Raw genomic sequence first — 2,500 nt, forward strand, 5'->3', positions numbered from 1 at the left:
CTTCCTCCTGAACCTCAGGATTGATGAGAGAGCTGGCTGAGCTGAGCCGAGAGGCCAACTGGGCTAAGGAAGACGTACTCAAGTGCCTAAAGAAGCTGCCAAACAGGGAACCTGTGGAACTGGCAGAGCTTAATGTTCTTCGCAAGGTTGAGGAACCCCATCGCTTGAGTTTCGTTTCCCCTTCATTTTCACAAGAGTCTTCTGAATCCCTTTTTTTCCTGATTGTGATGGCCTTACCTTTGTTGTAATCAGGGTCATTCATTTCGCTGTCAGTGGTGTTGATGCTCAGGTTTGTCGAGTCTGCAAGGGGCTTGGTGGGTCGGACTGGAGAACTGAGTTTGGCAGCAGGATTGGTGATGACTGGTGAGTTGTGGCTTGTTTCATCCTCAATCAAGTTTTCTTTTGTCCTCAAAACATCTGCTACTGGTGTATTTTGGCTGTCTTTTTCTTCAGGAATGGGCACATTTGATAAACTGGTTGTGGAATTTATAATGATAGGGCACCGGCTACGAGGAGTCATCATCACTTTCTGAAAGATGAAATACATCACATCATGATTAAGTGAATCTTAATGGGATTGAAAAATATTCTATCATGAAAGCTTGAAATATGAACATTCATATGACACAATCTGACAACATAAAAAGCTACAAAGACAAAATAGATTTTATCTGATATACAAAAGTAAGAATGACTTCATAGCTGTGTGTGTGAGAGAGTGAATGTGTGTGTGTGTGTGTGTGTGTGTGTGTGTGTGTGTGTGTGTGTGTGTGTGTGTGTGTGTGTGTGTGTTTGCATTTGTGACATGGATTACATGTTCAAGATTAGATAAGACAAGAATATAGGTTCTGTGTCTGTATACTGCTTAACCCACTGGCTACAGGTTCTGCTGTAGTTTTTTTGTGATTTTTTTTGCCCACACATGGTTCCACAAGTGCTCAACTGCCAATTCATCAATTTTTAGGCCACAGTGACCATACTTGAATTCCACACTCCTTGAATTTGCAGGAATTCCTTCCCCTCACTTCTAGTAAAATTGATAACAACACTTATTATTTGATTATTGACATTATGATTATTACAATATCATTAAAATAATAACAATAACATTGTAAAACCATAAAAAAGAATCTTCCTGAAAATCAAGTAAAACGGTAAACAAGTTAGCTACATAGGACTAATAATTGACTCCTTGGTGACAAATTACTTGTGGAGCCACCTCTTTATAAATACAAAAAACTAAAACTATAGTGTATATAACATATATTTTAGCCATCCATGGCCATGGGTTAAAGGCATATGTAGATCATGTTTCATGTCAAGGGAGAGAAATGTGTAAATTAATGTTCATATGTAAACAAGTGTATTTTAGTCTGTTAATATGAATAATTAGATCAGCAGGCCATAAACAAGCAAGCAAAACAAAACAAAACCAAACCATAGTTAAGCAAAAGTTGAGGAGTACCTGAGGGATACTGGAATGCAACATAGCTTGCGAGATGGGAGAGTGAACCTCCAGCTTTGCAGCAGCTGGGGTAGATGCAAGCATGCTGTCCCAGGGGGGAGCATTCTCTTTTGTTTCATCATAAACACCAGGGGGGAAGATCAGGTTGGACTGAGACAAGGCTTCCATTGTATTATCCATGGAAGACTGGTCTGCTTCTCGCGTTCCTTCTAGGTTATCGTAGCTTGATTCAAAGGAAAAGGATGCTAGGGGAAGGGGGGAGAGGGGCTCACTGGCTGAATCTTGGTCTGAGGAGGCGGAATAATGTCGCTCCTTGATAAAGTCCCCACGCAGGGAAATGGATAAGGGGTTTTTAGAGCCCAAACAATAGGCTTTGGAAAGGAAGCAGGGTGAATGATCATTTGGTTCTTCCCAGACGAGAGGTATTCATTACTGGGTGAGGACAAATCATCTAAGGACTTGGCTCTTAACCGATCTGGTGTGCCAGTGTCGGCATTGCGACGGAACATACGCAGCTCTGGGGATCTGGTGGAGGGGCTCTGTAATTTACATGCAAACTATTAATGTTGGGACATAGCACTGAAGTTATAATGCATGCAATAATCCTCTTGTATATTTATTTTCCCGTCCTTTTCTTTAAAAAATGTTTTCATGTATCAACTAGATCCATTTTTGTGAAATTTCTGAAGGAAATATTTGTCACTTCCAAGTTAGAACAGTCAAGGCTAAATCCAACTCACACTAAGCAAGTCTTCGCTGTTGGTACGTTTAACTCTCACAGAGCCAACCGAGGAGAATGGCTGGGACTTATTCTTGGTATTTTTGACATTCTTGTGGAAAAGATGTTTCTGGAACACGTTAGCAAGACATTGTTTCAGCAGAAATGGATAGCAGAATCCACCATGTGAATTAGAAGTGTATTACTGTACAACCTCATGAAGTTCCACATGTTTTAGATCAGTCTTGGTATTCAGTTTGACTACATTTCATATTCTCTTCTATTAATATACATGTGAACTGAAAATCTGGAGAATT

At 40.2% G+C, this 2,500-nt stretch overlaps 1 protein-coding gene across 5 annotated transcripts in view; it reads right to left on the bottom strand.

The window, feature by feature from the left end:
• Positions 1-2,500, bottom strand: part of LOC125034827 (rho GTPase-activating protein 19-like) — a 17,426-nt gene that overhangs the window by 1,335 nt on the left and 13,591 nt on the right. For 4 of the 5 annotated variants that reach the window (XM_047626830.1, XM_047626829.1, XM_047626827.1 and 1 more), the window contains exon 9: positions 1-529. This exon is cut by the window's left edge and continues 1,335 nt beyond it. In XM_047626830.1, coding sequence (XP_047482786.1) covers positions 1-529 — 529 coding nt within the window. Of the gene's footprint in view, positions 530-1,497; positions 2,005-2,205; positions 2,314-2,500 lie in introns of those variants that run through there. The other variant, XM_047626831.1, reaches the window with a different exon arrangement.

The sequence above is a fragment of the Penaeus chinensis genome, chromosome 18, assembly GCF_019202785.1.
Source record: "Penaeus chinensis breed Huanghai No. 1 chromosome 18, ASM1920278v2, whole genome shotgun sequence".
In the NCBI taxonomy this organism is placed as follows: domain Eukaryota; kingdom Metazoa; phylum Arthropoda; class Malacostraca; order Decapoda; family Penaeidae; genus Penaeus; species Penaeus chinensis.